Source organism: Schistocerca gregaria, chromosome 9, assembly GCF_023897955.1.
Source record: "Schistocerca gregaria isolate iqSchGreg1 chromosome 9, iqSchGreg1.2, whole genome shotgun sequence".
NCBI classification, from domain to species: domain Eukaryota; kingdom Metazoa; phylum Arthropoda; class Insecta; order Orthoptera; family Acrididae; genus Schistocerca; species Schistocerca gregaria.
This window is the reverse complement of record NC_064928.1, coordinates 210,311,507-210,335,916: the sequence shown is the minus strand read 5'-3', so window position 1 is coordinate 210,335,916 and position 24,410 is coordinate 210,311,507. Positions and strand designations below refer to the sequence as shown.

General features: G+C 39.8%; 1 protein-coding gene across 1 annotated transcript in view; it reads right to left on the bottom strand.

Annotated features, from left to right (window-relative positions):
• Positions 1 to 5,023: 5,023 nt before the first annotated feature.
• Positions 5,024 to 24,410, bottom strand: part of LOC126291515 (transmembrane protein 50A-like) — a 33,632-nt gene continuing 14,245 nt past the window's right edge. Inside the window, exons 2-3 of the mRNA XM_049985020.1 lie at positions 12,244 to 12,407; positions 5,024 to 6,520 (exon numbers count right to left, since the gene is read on the bottom strand). Coding sequence (XP_049840977.1) covers positions 6,414 to 6,520; positions 12,244 to 12,407 — 271 coding nt within the window. The 3' untranslated portion in view covers positions 5,024 to 6,413. The remainder of the gene's footprint in view (positions 6,521 to 12,243; positions 12,408 to 24,410) is intronic.

Genomic DNA, 24,410 nt, shown 5'->3' with positions numbered 1-24,410 from the left:
CCCCCACCCCCAACCCTGGGAGTGCAGAGCATTGGGGAAGGAGACAGTCAAGAGCCATCAGTGCTGCTAACCTCTCGGCACTGGTGCGTGTGACCAGCCGTGCTACGGCTGGCTGCAATGCTTGACATGGCTGCACCGTTTCTTTGTGTGTAAGGGGAGAGAGCTCAATGACATTGAATGTAGATGGTGTTGCCTGAGGTGGGGGAGAAGCCAGCGTGACAGCCACGGTGGAATGATCTACGACGGTTTGTGTTGGTACAGAGCTCATACGTGCATGCGGCAAGGTGGAGGAGCAGCGACATTAGCATCCGTAGGAATGGTAGTAGGTGATTGTAGTGTTCTGTGGGCTGTAATTGTGACAAAACCCTCAGTCGATAAACTAGGTGTAATCGCACCTGAATCTCCATCACCGTGGAGTTTATAACTGTGAGTAAACTGACTGGAGATAAAGCCTTTGTTGATTGTGTTCCTTGTGCTTCCCTTCAACAATGAGGAAGTTATCTGCAGCTTGAAGTGGATATCATCCAGCAGAAACTGCTGTAAATTGACTTGTACCACAAATGTGGTGCAGTTGTTTGGAGTGGGTGATGCATAGTCCCGTTCTGAAATGACGTGAATGGTGGCATTGGTCTGAATGGCTTCTACTTCAATGGTATGAGCGATGTTGCACAAGATCCAGCATGTTTAAAGTGGTTATTCACAATCTTATTTGATGACTTTGTGTGATCTGTAGTAAGGCAGCTGCAGAACAAGTCGAGTAGTGTAGCCTGTAACATAACAGTCACACTCTGCCGGAGCTTTATAAACAAAAACTTTTGGTGTGCTGTGCACCTGTGGTGGTGGCATTCCAAGCTGTGGGATGTGTTGTTTAACTCATATTACAAGTGCGAGGATAGTCATAATCAGTATGTGTGGAAAGGGTTTTTATTCTCAATAGAAAGTCTTCAATGATGTTGCACACACTGTGAAGGTGTCTGACATCTGTTGTGAATTGTGTATTGCAGTCCAGATGCTGGAACTATTGGGAGCAGGAGTCTTTTGATGGGTTGCAAATAGTCTGCCAAAGGCCAGTACTCTGTGTAAATGATGAGATGTCTGTCCTCGACATCGTCTTTAAACTGGCAGACAACTTCACATGATGCGAACAATTCTCCATCATAGACTGTCCACTTGCCCTGAAAGTCTGTCAGAAAAACAGTGGCTGTTGTACACCTGCCACTTCTCCAATGACAAAAATGCTTGCATTCGACTTTGCATGTTTACTTGCATTGATGTAGAATGAAATTCAGGGATGATATACACTTTGGCTGAACTGTGAACCACAAATGCTGGTTTGTTACAAATTTAATTTGTGTGTCCAAACCACTCGTACCACTAACTTAGGAAAATATAGTTCGTAAGCATCTGAAACTAACCTATTTCTAATGTAATCGTACAATGAAATTAGAGATAGATTGTTTTGAATGAGGATAGGCCTACTGTGCTTAAAAATTTTGGAAGAGCACAATTTAGTTTAAGCCTACAATTGGCAGTAACAATGCTACTTTATCGCAACACCCAAGAATATTCAAAATTTCGCAATGCAAATGGGTACCGATACAATCAATGAAAGATTATGCAGAAGTGACACTAACAGTAAAATATGTGAATATAGAACTTTAAATTGACACATCTTGTACAAGTGTTCTCACACAAGGGAAAATTCGGAAGTCTGTTTTTATATACAAACAAACTTGTGTATTGCACAGATTTTCTTCTTAGCTAATTCAATGCACTTTCCTACACTGGTGTGCCAAAGAAGAACACTGCAATCACAATTGCTGAAGTGTGCAACACTGAAAGTATGTCTTCTGCCTATTGCAGCTAACAATGTAATACTGCATATATGGAAGGGGCAAGTCATTTGAATGTGTTCAAAATCATCACCTTTAGTTTTCTTCTTTGCATATTATCACCTTGTTGTCACTCAATCTTTGGAACATGTGAAGTACAATTCTGGCAATGGAAGCTTGTGAAGTTCAGTTTTAAGCTGAACAGCAACTCCACAACAAGATGAGTGATACAAACAAAATGATAAAAGACTTGGTTTGCTAGCTAGAATTTATGTCTGAAAAGGAGTGAGAGTAAAATATGTGGGAAATTAATTTGACTATTTTATCATCCAAAAATACAACAAAGAAAAAGTACGTAAGAAATCAATTCAAAAGAAGTCAAGAAAGGTCAAGATGGGACTTACCAGTGAAATGTCTGAACAGGGTTTCCAATATCCTCTATTAAGTTGTAACAGCAGAGTTATCAATGATACATGTCGTACACGTCAGATAATGGGAGAAGAATCTTACAGGAAGCAGATATAAACAAAGAATAAAAGAGAAAAAGGATGTAAATGATGTTTGAGGGAAACAAAAGACAGGAGAGGCAAATATTTCCTGAGGTCTTGCAAGCGAAAACAAACTGGCGGGTGCAGCCTCAACAATAATCTATCGTTCTTGTGAACTTTACCTGTGATGTAATGCTAACTCTTGTTCAGCTCATAGAAAAAATAAGTATGTGGAGAACAGAGGGGATATATTAAAAGTGTTAGCAAAAACAGGAATTAACAAGCAACTGAAATAATTAGATTTATTATTGAATATATTATTCATAACTTTATCACAATATTCTAACAAAATTATTTTCGGAAGATTTAAGAATGTGCACACTTCTGAAAAACATAATACTTCAAACATTCTGGTTAATTTATAACAGAAAGCCATCTTCACTATTACTAATTAATATGTTTTAGACTTATCACAAACTAATTGCTATAAACAGATCTAGGGTAATCATAACCATCCACAATATGACTTCTCATAATGAAAACCTTCAGCACAATATATATATCCTCTTTCTCCTGTTCCCTACGAAAATCAAGAAAGACGACGAGTGTCTGGTGCCATAATTCAGATATTTCGTAAGCATTTCTAATACACTTGACAAATAGCCTTCTTGTGCATGTGAACAAGCATGATGTATGTTATACATATAGATTATTATTTTATCTCAATGTTTCATCAAAGAAAAACAATTTACATTATTGCATGTTACATCAATAAAGGCACTACCAGGTGACTATGATTTGATGTATTATTGCCAACATCCAACTGAAGAATCACAAAATAATTAAGAATAAGAGAACACACAATTTATAGCCCATGAATATTCAAAATAAAAAGTTTTATAGCAACCTTTCCTTTCTATAATGTCAGCGGTATTCCAACCTGGACTTTCCATAGTTTGAGTTCTTAACAAAATTATACCAAAATAACTAGAGCACAAGTACATGTTACGATGGTTGGCTATGATATCACTAACTACTTAATCCTTGAGTGGGTGACTGTTTTTACCACATGAGGGGAACATGATATACTTTGCACATGTATAGGATAGTGGTCTTCATGTTGTCACAGTAATGAGCAAAATCAGAGTTTTACCTTAGTTTAACTAAACAACAAAAAATAAACCTACATTCTATGAGCTAAATCATTGCTTAATTAAACTAAAATAAAAGAACTGTCATCATTTCACCCCGCTGCCATGCAAAAGTGTTATAGTAATGACCCACCTTAGTCATTAAAAAACATAGTTGCATCAGGTCCCAACAATCACTTACTCGATTACAAATTCCTCATTGTGAGATTGTGCCACCTGCTTTAGAACCTGCGTCATTTTCTTGCATGGATCATAATTTTTTCTCACCTAGCTTGCCGTTTATTGTATATTATTGCTGCTCACTTGGACATATGACAGCATGACTTAGCAGTGTGTTATCTGAAGCAATAATGAAGGAATAGATAATGGGCTCTCAATTGTAAAACAGCAATGGAGTAGTACAAGACAATGTTATTGTGAATGGTGCCCCTTATGTGTAGGGTTGCATGCTTGAGGGTTAAACCTCAACAACAAAGCAATCTTTTGTGTATATGCAAACTGAGCAGTTGTCAGACACCAGACAGCGTTATTGCACCAACTTTTGGAATGTACATCAATACACATCCCTATTCCATTTTACGTATGTTCAACAATGTTTCACCATATACTTCAAAACATGGTGCATTACAAATAATAGCTAAATTAGTATATACATCTTGGCAAAAAACGTACATGAAGAGATTTTTTAAATACAAGACAAAAGTCTTACAAAAATTTGCGATTCACATATGAAATTATTTTGTATCTCATTCATGACTATTTTCATTGAGAAAATCCACACACTTATTATACCTGATTTAATAATGGTCAATGTGAACACACAAATGAAGCTAATATGCAGCCTTTCACAGATGGTTATGTACACGAAGTTTGAAACAAATTTGTGGTCAACAATTTCTAATACAAGATCCTCCCAAATAAAATCTGTGGGCTCCCAAATACATCAAATGTTCACATATTCACTTCCAACGTCCGTAGATGATAGCCTGACATTTTAAAATACACCGAACACTGACAGTATTATGTCAGATGGACCTTTCACACAATGGAACATGTTTGAACACCAAGTATTTGTGACTATGCTACCCAGAGAAATTAGCTACCCAGATGAACACGCATGGACATAAAATTGCATTTAATGACACTTATAATGATGCCTAATGGTTTCTAGAAACTGTAACAGAAGAAGTTATTGATATAGAAAAATATAACCATCAATAAAGACAATGGTTTGCAGCTGAATACACCATGGACACAGCCACTGCAAGGAATACAACAGATGTGGCAGGCACAGGATAAAAACAATGCCTTGTATGACGACGAACTGAGTATCTGTGATGTGACATCTGATGCGATGGCTATACAAAACAAGGCAAGCAATGTCACAGTTAGTTGCCATTTAACAATGGCCGAGGAGCACTGTTGAAAGCTCGTGGATGTACAGGCACTTTATGCTGCTGGAAGCATGAGAAGATATTGCAGCGAGATCGTGCATTCGTAGAAAATTCTGATAAATGTGTGACCTCAATTTAACAGCACAAGCATCACCCTTTTCCAAACACACTAGTAATCATATGAAATGCTGAGAGATTCCAGACTTTGAGTATGATGTACACAAATACGAACAGCTTGTATTAGCTTGCTAGATACAGCATAAGAAAGAATTTCTTTTCTCTGATGTAATTTTTAAAATTGTTACTGTTCCAAAAACATAGGATATTTAGAGGTTCAAGCACAGGTAGACAAAGATGACGACATGAGTTGGCTTATGACTTGTTGAAGGGATTTTGATACATCCAAAAACTTTTCAAAGTAAAGAAATACGACCCTTCCCCAAATGTGTGTCCAACATCTCATCCAATGCATCATCTCATCTGGTTTCAATTTTTGAACCAACTGGAGTATGTTAGTACGTAAGGCCCACCTAGAACTGGCCTTAAACTAAATGAATATATGTGATTCCAAAACATGTTATGATGCATAGATTGTCACAAGAAATGACTGGTAACTTAAATTCTGAATTGAAATTTTTGCTCTTCACATAATAGGGCTATAACAAAGTAGTCATCAAAGCTCCCTTTAAAAAAAATGCATACAAAAGACCTAATATCAAACAACAGGCAAGTGTTCTGCAGTTTTGTTCATCATACTAAACTTGTGAGAGGCTGCAGCTAAAATTATCAGAAAGATAGAAGCATATTTCCTGCATCAATTGATTCTATTATAATCTATACAACACATACACACAAAACAATGATAAACACACAGTATACTTTAGCCAGCATACCTTATGTACAGAAAAAAACTTAGCTAATAGCAAGAGGCTATGTTACTTGCTCTCTACTTTCTTGTGGTACTCTAGAAGCAGAGGCACATATTTCATGGGTGTTCACAGAAAAAGTGATACAGTATATCAATATTTAAAACTGAATTATACAAAGCAGACAATGCAATTTATTTTATCATAAAAATCCTCTTTATCAGGGTTACAGCTTCTATGTATGAAATGTTTAAAAATACTTTAGTTTAATTACTGTGAAAATTTTTAACACCGACATGTAGTTTATTGTGAAAATTTTTAACACTGGCATGATTGCCTAGATATCAAGGGCAGCAACTGATAAGTTTCCACAATTCAAATAAAAAAAATCATTTCATTCTAACAGATGAAAAATAACACAAACAGATGCTTGGTTTTAGACACACACTTCCATGTTCAGACAACAGGTTACTGCTTCCATGCTGCTTCAGCAATCTGCCACTGACAATACTCAGAGCCGAATGATGTGATGATGATACACTTTTTCAGTGCTGTACATCAAGGAGATAAATCCTCCAGGCTGTGTGAAAATTTCTTTAAACCACATACCTAACAGCATATAAAAGCGGCAACTTGAAAAATGTCTAGTAAACCTCTAGTTTTATATATCACAGTATGCAGTTCAGTTCCAGTGGTCTTCGACTCTACCAAACTTAAATACAAGGGAGCCGATGAAAATAAATGCATTCTGAAGAAAAAGACCAACGCCTGGATATGACCTTTCTTGGCCTGAAAATCAAGAAAAAAAGGTTGTTACAACAAAATAAAAAAATTATACAATTGCTTTATCAATCTTCACAAAAACACTATCACAAAATACGATCATGAGTCAAAATAAAATTAATATGTATTTCTATAGGCATAAGTGTGGTTTGAAATTGCAATATATACATATACACTACTGTTGACAAGTTACACTCTCAAGTCACATTAATGAAGCACCGACAGACAGCAGGTGACAGCACCAGCTGTGGATTGTGTATAAAGGGGCACACAGAAGACAGTGCAGTTCGAAACAGAGTGATTTATTTGACATCCAAAAGGGTACGATCATTGGCATTTGGGCAAAAGGTGGAAGCACTTCTGATATGGCTATGTTTATTAACTGTTCTAGTGTTGCTGTAGCTAAATAGCACTGTGCATGGCAAAATGACACTATCCAAAAGTGGCACTGAGGCAGCTATGGTGCACCACGGACCATAGACAGGGCTAACTACGGCTGCGGAAATGTGTACGAGTGAATAGCATGCAACTGTTGAGCAACTGACCACCCAGATGAAGTGCGGGGCTACCAACTGTCTCTCCTCACTGACCATTCTGCAAATGTTGATGCGTATGAGCATCAGCAGCAAGTGCCTGTTTCTTACACCCATGCTCACAGCTGTTCATTGACAATGAAGGCTGGATTTTGCATGCCAGTACTGCAACTGAAGTCCACTTTGTGGCAACAGGTGGCCTCGTCAGATGAATCACGTTTTATGCTCCATTGGATAGAAAGCAAATACTCTGCAATGATCATTAGAGCAGGGAGCATTATGGTCTAGGAAACATTTTCATGTCATTCCTTGGGTGATATCATTCTGAATGGCACAATGGAGCAACACAAGTATGAAATTGTCCTTTGGGACCATGTTCACCCATGAAAGTAATTTGTTTTTCCTCGGCACAACTGCACCTACCGGCAGGAGAAGTCACGTGTACGTGTGTTGTTCGAAGAGCTCCAGGATGAGTTTACTGTATTCCCTGTCCACCAAACTTTCCAGATGTAAACCCAATCGAGAATCTGTGGGGCCACCTCGATGGCTCCACATTCCTGTTAGTACCTTTCAGAACCTCAGACCCCGCTTGCATATGTGGCAGCTGTCTGCACTGCAAAATATGATTATTCAGCCTATTGACAGGTGGTCATTTTAACGTGACTGGACAACATTTGTTCAAGGTGGACTAGTTTCGCTTGCTTGACATCACTCCTAATACAAATGATATTCCTTTCAATTTATTTCTTTTCCTCTACCAATCCATACACCACAAGTACACAAAGTACAAAAATCCTTTTACATTCTGTGCTGTCATAATCCTTATTGATCAGTATGACAGACTTATCTGACAACAGAAAAGTTGATATTTTACATAAAAACAATTTTATTTAACGAAATTTACAAAATGTAAAATTCTTTGATACCAGTTGAACTTAAAAATCCAGCTACAGAAGTAAGTGTTTTATGACTGACATACCTATACCTCATTTGAAAACTATATTTCTCTAATATGCCCTCTTCCAGAATGTCTTAATTCAAATTCTAGAATGTAAATCTTTCAAAAATCAAATTTTACTGTCTTGTAGCCCTAATTTTGTCTGTATTCAAATCTATACAATCTTATCAGAAAAAAACATTAGTTAAATCTCAAATATAAAATTTTTGTTTCTAGAATATTCTTGACAAGCTTTATCAGAAAATGCAGGAAAAACTGCACACCTTCAAAGACTCCTTACTCCTGAAAACATAACCTAATATTAATACCATTTGATTTGAAGAATACACAGCTGATCAAAATAACTTCATTACCAATTGTGAATAACTACCTATCATTCATATCTTTTGTACTGTCACTGAATATGTAATTGGTTTTTATTTCAATATTTCATACACATCATCATCTATCAATAGGCACAGTGGGCCATGCCACAGTAAGTCCTTGCTGATCATTCTTTCAAAAATGTTGCTAGAGTCACTGTTCTCTCTGATATCTTCAAAATCAGTACTGTCATACTAGAAACAGGCTGCATTTTGTGAAGTCTTTAAAAAATGCTGCATTATTTTGTAAAAATGAAAGACTCTGCTAAAAGAACGCTGCTCGTCAATAATGCATTTTACAAAAAATAAACGTGCATTGACAGTGAAGTAACACTGGAAATGTTGTCTTGGTTCTTCATAACTGTTTCAAGTACTTATTTGTTCATAGCCCTCGTAAATGCACCTTTAAGGATGCTTCTATCTCCTTGGAAGTCACAAGTCAGTCATGCTGGCATAAATGCTTTCTTTTTTTCTTTTAAACAACAAACAATTTTGACTGACCTTCATGTAATTAATCTCTGCCTTTCTAACGAAATTCTGCAAATGAACTGCAAGCACATGACTGACAGCCAAGAGTTGAATGAAATGGTCGGTGGCATTGTTGTCAAGTTAGCCCTTTTCAAAAATTATAAGAAATCGTCTAATGAAAGAAAATCTTCAAAACATTACCAGTTTATCACAACACTGCTCCTTTAAACAATCCCAGTGAACAAGCTAGTTGGACAATTACTGAGCAGCCATTTTTAAAAGTAAGGAAGCATTTTAAAATCTTATCAAGATCTGATGGACATTGGTGAAGCTTTGACAGTACTTCAACAATATTAGGAAAAGGATAGACTGCTACTCAACATAAAGATGACAATTCCAAGAGCACATAGGCACACCAAAAAGACCAGTACACATTCAGCGTTCAGCCAAAGCCTTCTTCAGAAAAAGAGGGGGGTGTGCGCGCATCGTCCCACCCACAAACACAAATAACACTCACCTCAAGCACATATAACCACCATCTCTAGCAGTCCGGAATTGGAATGTGTTCTGGTTGGAGCTGCCAGAGATAGTGACCACATTTGCGTAAGGGGTGTGTGTGTGTGTGTGTGTGTGTGTGTGTGTGTGTGTGTGTGTGTGTGTGTGTGTGTGTGTGTGTTTTGTCTTTCCTGAAAAAGGCTTTGACCGCAAGCTGAGTGTGTCCTCCTGCAACTCAACATGTCACCTTTATGGTGAGTTGCAATCGATCCTTTTCTTAATATTTTTTATATTCCAACCTCGACTTTCCATTATTTGGCAGTACTTCATTACAGGTAACTACACCATCTACGAAAACTGTAAGATTGCTATTAATGATGTGTGGCACATCATTAACATACAACATGAGCAGCAATGGATCCAGCATACTTGCCTGTGGCAGAAGGCAAGGAAAGCTGCACTTCAACGACTTAACAGACAGACTCAGCCATATAAGCAGTTATCCCGTACTGTCACCTGGTAGGAGTTCATCATCAGGATGTTGAAGAGGATGAAATTAAAATACATTTTGTTTCTGTTCAGAAGCATGTGCTGCTTCCAGACACATGGAATAGTTTTGCTTTGAATCAAGGCTTTCAGGACATTATGAGTAAACCCCAAGGTGGGTTTCACATGACAAATGTTTTCAGAATCCGTACTGGCTGTCATCCATTTTGCTCGAGGTACCTTGTTATGTTTGAGCCTAGATTAAGTCCCAACATTCTGCAACATATGAATGTTACAGATATTGGACAGCTCTGAGTATCATTTCTATTGCTCTTCTTGTAGACAAGTGTGACCTCTGCTTTCTTCGAACTACTGGGTACAGATTTTTGTTAGAGGGATCTACACTACGGTATGGTTACAGGAGGGGTTAACTTAGCTGCAAATTGAGTATACAATCTGACAGGGATTCCCATGGGCCCTGTTCAGTTTTATATACTTCAGCTGTTTCTCAGTGCCATTGACATTAATACCTGTTTCACTTATCTTTGCAGTGGAGTGAATATTAAACTGGGCTATTACCCCTGGGTTTTGCTTTGTAAAGGAACATTTTACAATAGATTTCAGCATTCTGCTTTTGCTTTGTTACCTTCATTTCCTGTTTCTGTGTCATCTGTGAGTCCTGAACACTAAATTTGGTGCCCCTGACAGCCTTTACATATGTTGTCTCAGTAACCTCCATGTTCCTCTACTCTATTGTGCTTCACTAACTCCTACCTGTATATCAACATGTGAAAAGCCTACTGCCTTGGCTGCACTTGAGAGGTATCCTTGACACAATACAGTGTGTATAAAAAAGAATCATCCGAATTAAAGACATAACTATTATGTTATTTGTGATACGTGCATGAGAAATGTACAGTTGGAAAGAGCAAACTCTCGAGTTTTATGTGGTTCCCACAAGGTAGCAGTAGTGTGCATCCATTTCAGTTCTGGTAAAAATGGTGTTGGGACAACAGAAAGCATTTTGTTTTCTGCATTTTGCGCATGTGGGTCAGTAATAACTGTTCAGCATAACTTTCATACCAGGTATGGTGTCGATTCTCCTATAGCACAGAGCATTAAATGATGGCATTAACAATTCCGAGAAGCAGGTGGTCTGTGTAAAGGCAAATCACCGGGCCATTCCTGAGTGACTGAAACAGATGTCTAATGCATCCGTCATAGCTTCACAAGGAATCTGCAAATATCCATTCGCCGTGCAACTCGACATGAAACCATGCAAAATTAAGCTGTTACAAACTCTTTCTGAAGGAGATAAACAATGAAGTGTGGAGTTCTGTAATTTCGTTCTTGGCAAGATGGAGGGACACATTTTTCTTCCACACTTTAGTGACGAGGCAACACTCCATTTAAGTGGAACTGAACCATCAATGTGGGAATATGGGGTATGGAACAACCACATAAAGTTGTACAACAGGAGAGGGACTCTCCAAAATTTAATGTGTTTTGTGTAGTTCCACAGGAATATGTGTATGGTCCATTTTTCTTTCCCAAGAACACTTTACAGGAAGCACATATCTCAATATGCTTGAGAACTTTCTTTTCCCACAGTTGGAGACTAATTCGAACGACTTCATTTATGACATGGTGGGGCACCACCACACTGGCATCTGAAAGTGCAGAAATTTTTAAATCAAATAATTACTGAATGTTGGATTGGTCGCATTTGACTAAACGATTCAACCTTACATTACTGGCCTCCAAGGTCACCGGACATGACTGTATGCGGTTATATCTCGTAGAGATTTATGAAAGATTCTGTTTATGAGCTTCCATTACCAACGACAATGAATGAACTGAGACATCATATAACAGCACGTGTGGAATCTGTAACTCAAGATGTGCTCAATCCAGTGTGGGAACAACTAATACTGCATTGACATATGCTGTGCATTTCCAGGGGGGCATATTGAACATCTATTGGAGGAGGAGGAGGAGGAGGAGGGGGGGAGTTTTATGTTTCCTGTTCATAAAAAAGCAAAATACGTTGTATATGTTTATTAATTTCAGAAACATATATGCCAAAAATCAGATGATTTTTTTATACAACCTGTATTTCCTTCCTACACACTTTAAGACAAACCACTGTTCATCTCATCTCATTTGCTCCAACAAACTCAACCTCTATCCCAGTCAGGAAGAAATGCCAGGACACTACATCCTCTGAAGCAGAATACAAATCTGTAAGCTAAACTATTACTTTCCAGTTCTTAACTACACACCTGTTCATAACAACACATAATTATACTACATTATATTTCATATCAATGAGCAGTCAGGTTCTGGGCCAGATTACGAACCCTGTGTTAAATATATTGATTAACACTTTGAGTATTACTTTGTTTTACAGATGTTCTCTCAACTTACTTTTATTGGTGACATATTCTGCAAGCAGGATCCAGCAAGAGGCAATTACAGCACCGAATCCCATAACAAAGCCAAGGAAGAGCCAGGCATGTGCTCCTCTTGGACCAAAGCAACCTCCTGAGTAGCCATCTCCACGTACGAGAGCATTTGATACTGAGTTTATCCTGGAATACAAATTGTACACCTCAGCCCTCCTTCACAAGCAATGGAATCTTTAATAGAATTATTATTGTCTTAACATAATATTCAATAACACCCAACACATCATACAAGGGTTGAATGAAAAGTAATGGCTTCACCTTTGTTAATTGTGTTTGGATGGGAATATTTTAATAAATCAAATGCAAAAATAATCCTTAGAATGTGATCTTTAATTACCAATATTCACTTTTTCACATAATCACTGGCTCATTGGATATATTTCTGCCAATGATGAACAAGTTTTCTGAAGCCGTCATGGAATAAGTAGACACACTGTTTCCACAACCACGATCTCCACAGTTCTTTCTCTCAACATCTTCATCAGAAGCATAATGATGTCCCAGCAGATTGTCTTTCATTATCGGAAAGAGATGGATGTCAGACAGTGCTAAATCTGTACTGTATGGGGATGCTGTACGGTGGTGAGATTCAGTCTCCAAAGTTCTGCTGTGGTGGCACATGAACTGTGGGGTCTGGCATTGTCATGCTGCACGAAAACATTTCCCTTTTCCTTTCGGACCGGTGTTAGCTGTCGTTTCAGAGTTTGCAGTGTTATGTTGTAACGCTCTGAATTTATTATTGTTCCACGATTACAGAAATCAATGTGGATAACACCATCTGCATCTCAGAACACTGTGGCCATGATTTTTCCAGCTGAGGGCTCTGTCTTGAATTGCTTTTTCTTGGGGAGTCTGTGTTGATATTCCATAGACTGACGTTTCGTCTCCAGGTAGTAATGGTGTATCCACGTTTCTTCTCCTGTCGCAATTGAATGGAGAAAGTCGTCACTTCATTCTCGTAACACAAGAAGAGTTCCTTGCAAATTTCAAGTGTGTGCACTTTCATTTCAGGAGTCAGCATCTGGGGTACCAGTTGTGCGAAGATCTTCCGATATCCAAGCAAAGCAATAATGTGACCCACACATTCCTGTGAAATGCTGATGCGCTTGCAATATGTCTCCGATTGATACAATGATCGTCCTGAATAAATATGTCAACATTTTGCTTGTTAAACTCTGTGGTTGCTGTCACAGGATCTCAAACACTGTTTGTCACGCAGGTTTCCTGACTCAACATCTTTAAATGGCATGACTTGACACTTACTTGCTAGTGGTTACATACTGAAACCATACATTTACCCTGATTGGTAGTAATGATTTGTGGCACAAAAAATGTAAATTTAAAAACATATCAAAACTGTCAACAGAAACTGACGCGCTCTGAAATGTATAATCATGAACAAATAACTTGCAAGAAAACCACAAGTCACACCAGTCAAACAATGGAAGGCAGGAAATGTGTGCTATTCCAGAAAAGAGTACTGGAGGCAGCCATTAGAGATCACACTTTTTGATAAGCTAGGTAGTATACTTAGAAGAGGTGGTTTCACACAATAACTTCTGGCAAATTAAGGGTTAATTTGCTGAGTTCCAAAACCTTGTGGATAAATGTAGCAGATGAGAACCACAAGGATTAAACAGATAGACAAACAGAAGAACACCTTTAGGGACAAACAGTTGCAGATAGGAAAATTTTCTTAGAGGAGGAGACAACTCAGCTAGAACATACTGTACTGAAGGCAACATAAATTCTCCCTCTGTACCGGATTATTTAATAGTACAGATAACTCTGTATACTATTGGCAAGAGCTGTGCCGCACTGTCTTCACTTTTTATTGTTGTCATTGCTGAATAAACACAAAATTACACTTAGAAAATAATCTTGTTCATAAAGCAAAGAAAATGTTTTCTACTTGCATTGGGCGCAGTATGAAACACCTAACGAGCTGTCTGAGTCAACATACGAAAAAAAAAAAAATCTTGGAATATGTTTCAAAACAGTGGAGAACAGCTATCTGGCATAAGTAACTCTAGCACATGACACCACTCCCCCCCCCCCCCCCCCCCCCCAATACGCTGTACATTGTATTGAATACTTCTCTTTGTAGCTAAGGTTGCTAGAAAAGTAAAACAGCAGACAATAAACTCCCACACACATCAGAATTTTCCCTGTATTTTTAGTCTGGCACAGTTGGCAGTACAGTTGACACCTTTGAGAAACATCGGAACCGTTTGACGTGGCACCTCATCGGTAACAACTGTCTGCCTCACTGAGCGATTATATTCTCCGTAAGATAAGCCAGTTGCAAAGTTAGCTTTTTGCTAGGATCAATGATTCTTCATCCACTAGAGCTAAGTATATAGTACATAGTGCTGTGCAATTTTCCTTAATATATGAGGCTATCAAAAAAGTTTCTGTTTGAGAGCATTGCTGCTGTGTACACACACAATGCCGTGTGACTTCAATGTGGGTATGTATGGGGAAGTAAGTCTGTCAAATATCACCACTGCAGAATGGAGCATCAAGGTGTGCAGCTACTTCATGATAATGCATGACATATTGCATATCTCATAATGCAGACATTATGTCAGTTCAAGTGAGAAATGCTCAAGCACTTACCCTATAGCCCTGATCACTCCCCATGTGAATATAATGCCTTTGATTGCATTAAAAAAGGCCTTAAAAAGTTGACAATTTTTGTGAGACAGTTTTAGACTCCTACAGACAGCAGGGCACCATGTTTTATTTTTTAAAAAACACTGAGCTTATATGTAGAATGGAAATCATTACCAGTGTAAGTGCAAAAATTCTGAGTTACTCAGCCTTTTTATGACAAAAATGTACTGACAGAACCTCGATATTTTTTATGTATTGCCTACAGGGTGTAAATCTTATGTTGACAAACCAGAATAACTCAAAAAATTAGCTTCACACGAAAAAAATGTGTGGAATCCAAAGTTGATTATTTTCGAGGAGGGCAGCTGCTGGTGCTAAAATTAGCAGGAGGCAACTTTAAAATTTCAAATAGTAACCTCCATTTTTTAAAAATCAGAATCAGATTCTACATAAAGAACCACATACATTTTGTCTAAAGCATTTATTTTGATTCTTGGTACTTGGCACTGTAATTCAAGAAAATCAATGTTTTCATTTTTGCATGGAAAATGGTTATGGATAAATACAAAATACTTATTTACTTCATAAATTTTGATTTGCTAAAACTAAAATTCTCCCTCTCTCCATATGGTGTGGTTTGAGAGAGAGGAATTAAGAGTTGGTTAAACATTTGTAAAAATCTCAAATACTGCTTCCTTGCCTATACACGTCAACCAGTGTGCACTTTCACTCGTGAAGATGACAGCAATGACAGGTGCCAGAAGTCTAGATTTTATTCAGGCATGCAATTACAAAAGATCCTATGGACAAATAATTCGAGGGCTGTTTTTCATTTTTCAACCTCTGATTGGGGAGAAGAGAAGTTTGTGGCACAACTTGACCAGAAGAAGGGATCGGTTGGTAGGACATGTTCTGAGGCATCAAGGAATCACCAATTTGGTATTGGAGGGCAGCGTGGAGGGTAAAAATCATAGAGGGAGACCAAGAGATGAATACACTAAGCAGATTCAGAAGGATGAAGGTTGCAGTAGGTACTAGGAGATGAAGAAGCTTTCACAGGATAGAGTAGCATGGAGAGTTGCATCAAACCAGTGTCAGGACTGAAGACCACAACATCAACAACCTCTGATAGGCTATAAATAAAAGACAAGTTCATAGAAAACAGTTATTTTATTACCAAAAGTTTTGTACACTTATGGTTACTTTTCAACATAATCACCAAAAAGATTGAGACATGTATCGTACCTGTGCACAAGCTTTGCAGTACCCTCTTCAAAAAATGTTCAGTTCAGGGAAAAAGTCGCTGGGTGCAAGGTCAGGACTGCACGGCAGATGATTGAAAATGTCCCACTGGAATTGTTCAAGGGGCTGGCCAGCAGTGTGTGGATGAGTGTTGTCATGGATCAACACAATTCCTGAAGTCAAATGCAAATTTGGTCATTCAAAACAAACAAAAAGGAATGCTGACTGAGGATGTGGCAAGCATTCTTCTGTAGCACCACATTTCGAAAGCTTCTATTCTCTTCTTGTCCAATCTATTTATCGTCCATGTTTCACTTCCATACATCGCTACACTCCATACAAATACTTTCAGAAATGACTTCCTGACACTTAAATCTATACTCGATGTTAACAAATTTCTCTTCTTCAGAAACGCTTTCCTTGCCATTGCCAGTCTACATTTGATATCCTCTCTACTTCGACCATCATCAGTTATTTTGCTCCCCAAATAGCAAAACTCATTTACTACTTTAAGTGTCTCATTTCCTAATCTAATTCCTTCAGCATCACCGGACTTAATTCGACTACATTCCATTATCCTCGTTTTGCTTTTGTTGATGTTCATCTTATATCCTCCTTTCAAGGCACTGTCCATTCCATTCAACTGCTCTTCCAAGTCCTTTGCTGTCTCTGACAGAATTACAATGTCATCGGCGAACCTCAAAGTTTCTATTTCTTCTCCATGGGTTTCAATACCTACTCCGAATTTTTCTTTTGTTTCCTTTAGTGCTTGCTCAATATACAGATTGAATAACAACGGGGAGAGGCTACAACCCTGTCTTACTACCTTCCCAACCACTGCTTCTCTTTCATGTCCCTCGACTCTTATAACTGCCATCTGGTTTCTGTACAAATTGTAAATAGCCTTTCGCTCCCTGTATCTTACCCCTGCCACTTTCAGAATTTGAAACAGAGTATTCCAGTCAACATTGTCAAAAGCTTTCTCTAAGTCTACAAATGCTAGAAACGTAGGTATGCCTTTCCTTATTCTTTCTTCTAAGATAAGTCGTAAGGTCAGTATTGCCTCACGTGTTCCAGTGTTTCTACGGAATCCAAACTGATCTTCCCCGAGGTCGGCTTCTACTAGTTTTTCCATTCGCATGTAAAGACTTCGTGTTAGTATTTTGCAGCTGTGGCTTATTAAACTGATTGTTCGGGGATTTTCACATCTGTCAACACCTGCTTTCTTTGGGATTGGAATTATTATATTCTTCTTGAAGTCTGAGGGTATTTCGCCTGTTTCATACATTTTACTCGCATAGCCGATTATGTGGACAAAGCCCTCATTAACGAACAAGCTGGATTTCGACCAGGAAAATCATGCTGTGGCCAAATCCTTAATCTCACACAGTACATCGAAGACGGCTATCAGAGAGGACAAGTAACTGGGATCGCATTCCTGGATCTCAGTGCTGCATATGACACAGTTAACCATAAGTTGCTTACCCAAAAAGTGTATAATGTCACTAAGGACTACACCCTTTCTATGTTCGTGAAATGCATGCTACAGAACAGACGCTACTATGTAACCTTACAATCTAAAAACAGCCGATGGAGGACACAGAAAAATGGACTTGCACAGGGTAGTGTCTTGTCTCCAATATTATTTAACATCTATACCAATGATCTTCCCATCAGCCACCAGACACGAATGTTCATATATGCTGATGATGCAGCAGTGGCCACACAGGATAAAACCTTTGAACAAGTGGAGGAGAATCTCACAGGAGCCTTAACAGAACTTGCTACCTATTACGACGGCAATAATCTCAAACCAAACCCTAGTAAATCTCAAGTATCCGCCTTCCATCTTAGGAACAAACAAGCCAAACGGAAACTCCGTGTTATGTGGCAAGGGGAAGAGCTGAAACATACAAACAGCCCAAAATACCTGGGAGTAACATTGGACAGAGCACTTACTTTTAAGCAGCACTGTCACAACACTAAAAAAAGGTCTGTGCCAGGAACAACATACTGCGGAAGCTGACAGGTTCATCGTGGGGAGCTCAACCACATGTTTTGCGCACCACGGGTCTGGTGCTGAGTATCTCAGCAGCGGAATTTGCGGCGCCATTTTGGGGGAACTCTGCTCACACTAAGCAAGTTGACGTCGCCGTAAACGAAACTGTACGTATTGCCACAGGATGCCTCAAACCAACTCCCACAGACATCATTTATCCCATCATAGGCATAGCACCACCCACTATCCGCAGACAAGTAGCCGCCGAGATAGAAAGATCAAAACAAATGAATGATCCCCGACACCCGTTGCATATGCACCGAAAACAACGTGTCCGGCTGAAAGCCCGCAGGAGTTTCATTGAAACTACTGAAGAGCTCGCCACCAAGCCCGCCGCAAGGCGGCTATCTCTTTGGGAAGAAATGGTGCCACACTCCACAATGGAACTACTTGAGGAGGGATCTGCAGGATTTCAACTACCTTTTACAACTTGGAGGTCATTAAACCGGCCGCGTACTGGAGTAACTGGGTGCAAATCAAACCTATTTAAATGGGGTTACAGTGATAGCGATAGGTGTGAATGCGGAGCAATACAGGACTTGGACCACCTACTGATTTGCCCAGATATGTCTATAACATGCACTAAAGATGATATTTTGAAAGTCAATGACAAAGCAAACTACGTTGCTAATTACTGGGAAGGGAAGATATAATTGGTGCATCCGGATACGGAAAAAAACCAGATGGTAGAGTTTTGTCAGGACTGGCTCTCCCAAGGCCGTCAGTAGTTCCAATGGAATGTTGTCTACTCCGGGAGCCTTGTTTCGACACAGGTCATTCAGTGCTCTGTCTAACTCTTCACGCAATATCATATCTCCCATTTCATCTTCATCTACATCCTCTCCCGTTTCCATAATATTGTCCTCAAGTACATCGCCCTTGTATAGAACCACCTTTCTGCTTTCCCTTCTTTGCTTAGAACTGGGTTTCCATCTGAGCTCTTGATGTTCATACAAGTGGTTCTCTTATCTCCAAAGGTCTCTTTAATTCTCGTGTAGGCAGTATCTATCTTACCCCTAGTGAGATAAGCCTCTATATCCTTACATTTGTCCTCTAGCCATCCCTGCTTAGCCATTTTGCACTTCCTGTCGATCTCATTTTTGAGACGTTTGTATTCCTTTTCACCTGCTTCATTTATTGCATTTTTATATTTTCTCCTTACATCAATTAAATTCAATATTTCTTCTGTTACCCAAGGATTTCTACTAGCCCTCGTCTTTTTACGTACTTGATCCTCTGCTGCCTTCACTACTTCATTCCTCAAAGCTACCCACTCTTCTTCTACTGTATTTCTTTTCCCCATTCCTCTCAATTGTTCCCTTATGCTCTCCCTGAAACTCTGTACAACGTCTGGTTCTGTCAGTCTATCCAGGTCCCATCTCCTTAATTTCCCACCGATTTGCAGTTTCTTCAGTTTTAATCTACAGGTCAGAGTCCACATCTGCCCCTGGAAATGTCTTACAATTTAAAACCTGGTTCCTAAATCTGTGTCCTACCATTATATAATCTATCTGATACCTTTTAGTATCTCCAGGGTTCTTCCATGTATACAAACTTCTTTCATGGTTCTTAAACTAAGTGTTAGTCATGATTAAGTTGTGCTCTGTGCAAAATTCTACCAGACGGCTTCCTCTTTCATTTCTTAGCCCCAATCCATTTTCACCTACTATGTTTCCTTCTCTCCCTTTTCCTACACTCGAATTCCAGCCACCCATGACTATTAAATTTTCGTCTTCCTTCACTGCCTCAATAATTTCTTTTATCTCATCATACATTTCTTCAATTTCTTCGTCATCTGCAGAGCTAGTTGGCATTAAACTTGTACTACTGTAGTAGGTGTTGGCTTCGTATCTATCTTGGCCACAATAATGCGTTCACTATGCTGTTTGTAGTAGCTTACCCGCATTCCTATTTTCCTATTCATTATTAAACCTACTCCTGCATTACCCCTATTTGATTTTGTGTTTATAACCCTGTAGTCACCTGACCAGCAGTCTTGTTCCTCCTGCCACCGAACTTCACTAATTCCCACTATATCTAACTTTAACCTATCCATTTCCCTTTTTAAATTTTCTAACCTACCTGCCCGATTAAGGGATCTGACATTCCACGCTCCGATCCGTAGAACGCCAGTTTTCTTTCTCCTGATAACGACATCCTCTTGAGTAGTCTCCGCCCGGAGATCCGAATGGGGGACTATTTTACCTCTGGAATATTTTACCCAAGAGGACGCCATCATCATTTAATCATACAGTAAAGCTGCATGCCCTCGGGAAAAATTACGGCCGTAGTTTCCCCTTGCTTTCAGCCGTTCGCAGTACCAGCACAGCAAGACCGTTTTGGTTATTGCTACAAGGCCAGATCAGTCAATCATCCAGACTGTTGCCCTTGCAACTCGCTACTTTCAGTGAATCTTACGTTTACAATGCAGATCAGTCCGGTTTTTAAAAAGAAATGCGTGCAAAAATAACACCGTCATTTAAAGGGGAAAAACATACACCGGCGACTGCGTAGTCCACGAATGCAGTCACATTCATACACTATAATGCCCATAATTAGTCTAGACTATCCATTGCTGCCTCAGCTATGTCTTCAAGAATCAGCCGGACGTTTTGGACCACGCGACAAAAGAACAATGCCGTACACAGACAGTCTTTTGGTACGCGTATCGAGTGCAGGAAAAATGTGAAATCAAACGTTACAGTTTTCATGCGTCATACTTTTCTTCCGTTCTGCGGGAAGAAATCTCTTCTCATTCTAGATTCGTGGTCAGGTCATACAAAAGTGGTGTTTCATTAAACGCTGTACTTTGAGCTCACCCTGACAAAGAAGTAGAGATACGTCAGATGGTGGTGGTTGTTGAGATGTTTAAGGGGGACTAAACAGCTAAGGTCATCAGTCCCCCAGATACGTCAGATTCCACCCGGCACGACGAACGTAATTCACCCTTTAGATAGAGAATTTTTCCGGCGGTGGAAGGCATTTGACATGAAACTAACAGAGAAAATTATTGTGTGTAGATCATTGCAATTTCCAGTCTACCACAGTGCCAATATTCCCAAGTTGCAATCAGTAGTACATTCTCAGTTTCCTTTTCCACAGTTTCAAAATTTGATTTAAATATGTGTAGCACTCCTCGAAATAATCTGATATTAGGACTGATTCATTTCCAGGACCAGTCCAACTTTGTCTAAGGACGTCTAATAACGTCTGTGACTCGTAGGGTTTCATTTTTCTTCGTTGTTATTTCATCTCCCGGGCAGCGGGTTGTGTTGTCACCGGGTACAATTTGACGCTCTTCAGACACATGAAAAAAAAAGAAACAAAATTTGAAAATTGGACGTGGTGTTCGACGAAAACAAGCGTACTGTACAATAAAAAGACATATCGTCAATGTCATTAGTTAAAATAGAAAAGGTTTATTCGGTGATTAATTAAAATATAGACACAGATGAACAGAAAATGAATGAAATTAAAATGAAATGAACATCCTTAGTTGCTTACAGGCTTTGACATACGAGAACGGGGTCAGTTGAAAATGTGTGCCCCGACCGAGACTCGAACCCGGGATCTCCGGCTTACATGACAGACGCTCTATCCATCTTTTTTTTTCAATCTCATTTTTTTTCGTTTTCGTTCGTTGTATCTGCTCTGGGCGGACGTCGAAAGGCACCCGTTTTTTAGTTCGTTGTTGATGCGTTAACTCAGTTTTTTTTTTATTACAGAGGGTAGCTAGCCCTCTGACCGAACACGCTGAGCTACCATGCCGGCGGTGTTCGACGAAAACGAGCGTTTTGTACAATAAAAAGACAGATCGTCAATGTGATTAGTTAAAATAGAAAAGGTTTATTCTGTGATTAATTAAAGTATAGACACAGATGAACAGAAAATGAATGAAATTATAATGAAATGAACATCCTTAGCTGCTTACAGGCGTTGACATACGTCAACGGGGACAGATGAAAATGTGTGCCCCGACCGGGACTCGAACCCGGGATCTTCTGCTTACATGGCAGACGCTCTACCCATCTCGTTTTGTTTTGGTCGTTGCGGACGTCACATGACATCCGTTCAAGTTCGTTTTATACTTGACACCTGAGAAATTCCTCTCGAAATATGTGATCACCTAGGCACCGCTGCTGATGCGACCAAATGGGTGCGAAGCCCTATTCGTAAAGTGCAGACACTCCAAGGCTGCACTCACGTTGACACCGCTGCAAGCCATTGCAAGACAGAAGCCAGCATGAGCCATCACTCTCACACCGCCGCCGACAGCATGTCAAAGTCATCTCTACGTTCGAGCGTTATACTGACATCACACGTCTATCTAAATAAACCCTTAGTCATCCTCTGGACTTCACATGCATGTGTTCACTGCTGCTGGTGTGATCCCTCTCTGTACCTGTGGTCCAGCGAAGATCTAATTGCCGGCCGACTCAGCCTCGCAGGTGCTGCAGAAATCCGTTTCAGAACAGCACAGGGTGCATTGTTCCTCGTGATCGTAATGGAACATGGGTGACGTGCATACTGACATCTCAGATCGTGCAATGGAAATCTCTTCGACTACTCGCGATGGTAATGGGACATGCATGAGATGTGGCTCACGTTTCGCTGCACGTAGCGACATGCCATCGCAAGTGCAGACGTCTCAATGGAGAGGCCTATTGGAGTGTAGAGTTATAGCTGACTTAACCGCGTTGTCCTCTAGACGACCGAATAGCGAACTAATACTTAGTATGTGTTCCCAGTTCTAAGCAAAGAAGGAAAAGCAGAAAGGTGGGTCTATACAAGGGCGATGTACTTGAGGACAATATTATGGAAACGGGAGAGGATGTAGATGAAGATGAAATGGGAGATATGATATTGCGTGAAGAGTTAGACAGAGCACTGAATGACCTGTGTCGAAACAAGGCTCCCGGAGTAGACAACATTCCATTGGAGCTACTGCCAGCCTTGGGAGAGCCAGTCCTGACAAAACTCTACCATCTGGTTTTTTTTCCGTCAAAATATCATCTTTAGTGCATGTTATAGACATATCTGGGCAAATCAGTAGGTGGTCCAAGTCCTGTATTGCTCCGCATTCACACCTATCGCTATCACTGTAGCCCCATTTAAATAGGTTTGATTTGCACCCAGTTACTCCAGTACGCAGCCGGTTTAATGACCTCCAAGTTGTAAACGGTAGTTGAAATCCTGCAGATCCCTCCTCAAGTAGTTCCATTGTGGAGTGTGGCACCATTTCTTCCCAAAGAGATAGCCGCCTTGCGGCGGGCTTGGTGGCGAGCTCTTCAGTAGTTTCAATGAAACTCCTGCAGGATTTCAGCCGGACACGTTGTTTTCGGTGCATATGCAACGGGTGTCGGGGATCATTCATTTGTTTTGATCTTTCTATCTCGGCGGCTACTTGTCTGCGGATAGTGGGTGGTGCTATGCCTATGACGGGATAAATGATGTCTGTGGGAGTTGGTTTGAGGCATCCTGTGGCAATACGTACAGTTTCGTTTACGGCGACGTCAACTTGCTTAGTGTGAGCAGAGTTCCTCCAAACTGGCGCCGCAAATTCCGCTGCTGAGATACTCAGCACCAGACCCGTGGTGCGCAAAACATGTGGTTGAGCTCCCCACGATGAACCTGTTAGCTTCCGCAGTATGTTGTTCCTGGCACAGACCTTTTTTTTAGTGTTGTGACAGTGCTGCTTAAAAGTAAGTGCTCTGTCCAATGTTACTCCCAGGTATTTTGGGCTGTTTGTATGTTTCAGCTCTTCCCCTTGCCACATGACTCAGAGTTTCCGTTTGGCTTGTTTGTTCCTAAGATGGAAGGCGGATACTTGAGATTTACTAGGGTTTGGTTTGAGATTATTGCCGTCGTAATAGGTAGCAAGTTCTGTTAAGGCTCCTGTGAGATTCTCCTCCACTTGTTCAAAGGTTTTATCCTGTGTGGCCACTGCTACATCATCAGCATATATGAACATTCGTGTCTGATGGCTGATGGGAAGATCATTGGTATAGATGTTAAATAATATTGGAGACAAGACACTACCCTGTGCAAGTCCATTTTTCTGTGTCCTCCATCGGCTGTTTTTAGATTGTAAGGTTACATAGTAGCGTCTGTTCTGTAGCATGCATTTCACGAACATACACTCCTGGAAATGGAAAAAAGAACACATTGACACCGGTGTGTCAGACCCACCATACTTGCTCCGGACACTG